Raw genomic sequence first — 2,500 nt, 5'->3', positions numbered from 1 at the left:
AACACTGAACTCTGCCACTGAGTCGGCATCGACACTGCACTGGGTCTCATTACAACTGATGGACCTTACTTCACTAGCAGTCAGACAAAGCAAAAAATGGCATAATTGGTCACACTGCAAGCAAAACCTTCGCTTGGACTGTTACGTTACAGCCTAGCCTTTGTAAATGGTAAACAGTTCTCAAGCAGCCTTTCAACTGCCTTTAGAAAACATCACATTACTGAAACCTGCACTCTTCTTGATCAACTGATACCATCTTCTGCTCATATGCCACCTAAATATTTGTAGTTTCAGACTCAAACAAATTACCAAATTAAAAAAAGAAAAGAAAAAAAAAGAAAGAGGATGAAGTGTTTGAAATATGTAACTTTTTGATAGAAATATCAGAACATAAAAGAGGAAAATGTATCTTACAACATGAAAAGAGTAATTTTTTTTATTTTTTTTTTTCCATAAGCTAGGTTGCAAGAAGAAATGCTCAAAATAGTATTCCACTGATACGGCTTTGGATACCTACAACATTATTAGATTACAACATTAATTGTAACGAGAATCACTTGGTGCTTAATGCTGCCATTTTCCGGAGAGTTCTTTAGTGCTTCCTTGCATTAATTCAGCTTAAGAGTTACACCTGTAGACCAAGACTGGACTAAAGAAAAGAACTTGTAAGCAATTTTAAGAAGAGTAAACTACCTGCAGATATTTTGGGTATGCTGAATATAATTTGGTCAGTGTATCTTTAATTGAAGAACATCTGAGGCAGAGGGTGGGAAAAAGGTTTCTTCTTGGCTTCATATTATTATGTGTGACACTTTAGAGACATGCAATTTGCCACGACATAAATTCCTAACAAACAAGTTAAGCTAACAGTATCCTGTAAATTTTACAGAAGAAACTGCAGCCTTTCCTGGGTTTACGAAACTTTCATTTTAAGGGAAATGACAATAAATTACATTATTGTACACTCTTCTTATTGCTTTGGGTTTCCAGTGCAAAAATACAGAAGACCCAAGCAGTTTGCCTTGGCTAAAACAAGAACAAGTATTCTTACATGCATGAGAAGGAGACAGTGTGCTAAAAAGGCAAGAAACCTGAAAGGCTTTAATCTTTTCTCCACATATGGCAACAAAATCTCAGTCCTTCTCTGTGTCCCTTGTGCTCCTCTGAGCAGCCCCAAGAGGGGACTGGACTCCTGAGAAATGCCCTCCTCTGACTCCTGCACAGGCGAGAGGTGACAGCACAGTGGAAGTGTTCCCCACAGTCATTCTGTGCTGCCGAGGTTTGTGCCCAGCCTCGGTAGCCTGGTAAACGTAGTCTCAATGCTGTGAGGCCCCGGGTGTACACTTGCATAAACTGGAGGGAGCATTCACATAGATGCAGTGACCTCTAATGGTTAGAGGCTGAACAGGGCATTCGAGTCCTGTGGTTCCAGATTGTGGACTCCCTGGGGACCTCTCTGAGTGTGTCTGACATTACGCTTTCTGCTTACAGAAAAATGCCCACCATCAGCCTAGGAGTGATTTTGGGTGGAGATACGCTCCGCTACTCCTCCGTCCTGCAGAAGGCATAAACAAACATTGGGTCAGAAGGGGAAGAAGGAAGAGGGGTCCTGACCCAGCATTTCAAGAACTGAAGATGGCTTGGATCCAGTCTCTGCTCCAGGGACTGCATTTTCCATTCACAATGAATGGCATTAGGGTCTTAGTTCAAGCAAAATACTGTAGACAATGCTGATGTTAGATAATTATTGCATAATTTATAATGTGAAAAATCTTTAAGTAAAAATACCCCGCTTGTTCATGAGTATCAACAAATCTGATGTAAGAAAAACGTAGCTTTAAGCTAGAGTCACTAAGGCAAGTCTTTTCAATTTAGTTTAGGTTAATAGTAAATAAGTAAGGAGATAATACATTCATGTAACAAACCTGTATTTCTAACTGTTGAACCACTTGCATTTGCACCCGACACTGAGCAGTGCTTCTGTCATCCAATGCATGTTCATTGTTAAGGTGCCTGGAGAAGAAAGAGAATACTAGTAAGGCAGTGCTAAGATAAGGAAAATTTCTTTATGAGTCCATTTTTTCTCTCCTGTGCATACGGCTTCCACTAGTTTCAATGGCAGTTATGCAAAAAGAGCCAGTTAGAGCATGCCTTACACACAACAATGCAAAATAAGAAAACTGATTCTTTCTTTTAGTTCTACAGATTTTGTCAATGATGACTGCCAGATACCGAGTTCCTATCTTCCAGGTCACATGCCATCTAAAGGCCAATGTAACTGGTTATCAATATTTTGTAGAGCAACTGCACTGACTTCCACTCCCTGTTGCTGGTGCAGATGAACAGAAAATCAGCTTACAAATGATTCTTCAAAGGTGTAATTGCTTTTAGGCTGCTTGAACTACTGCGAATTAATGCAGACTTTGTTAAAGATTTCTCTATCTATCTGCTCTTCTTTAATCATTAAACAAAACCAACAAGAAGACATCTGTTCCCCCTT

The 2,500-nt window shown here is 39.7% G+C and overlaps 1 protein-coding gene across 3 annotated transcripts in view; it reads right to left on the bottom strand.

Annotated features, from left to right (window-relative positions):
- The window catches only part of FOXP2 (forkhead box P2), a gene marked incomplete at its 5' end in the record, with an annotated part of 185,946 nt that overhangs the window by 37,311 nt on the left and 146,135 nt on the right, over positions 1-2,500 (bottom strand). For all 3 annotated transcript variants that reach the window (XM_080611991.1, XM_080611992.1, XM_080611993.1), the window contains one exon: positions 1,926-2,013. In XM_080611991.1, the coding sequence (XP_080468117.1) occupies positions 1,926-2,013 (88 nt within the window). The remainder of the gene's footprint in view (positions 1-1,925; positions 2,014-2,500) is intronic.

This window comes from Psittacula echo (assembly GCF_963264785.1).
Source record: "Psittacula echo genome assembly, chromosome: 1".
NCBI lineage: Eukaryota > Metazoa > Chordata > Aves > Psittaciformes > Psittacidae > Psittacula > Psittacula echo.
The sequence above is the reverse complement of the archived record's forward strand: the minus strand, read 5'-3'. Positions and strand labels throughout refer to the sequence as shown.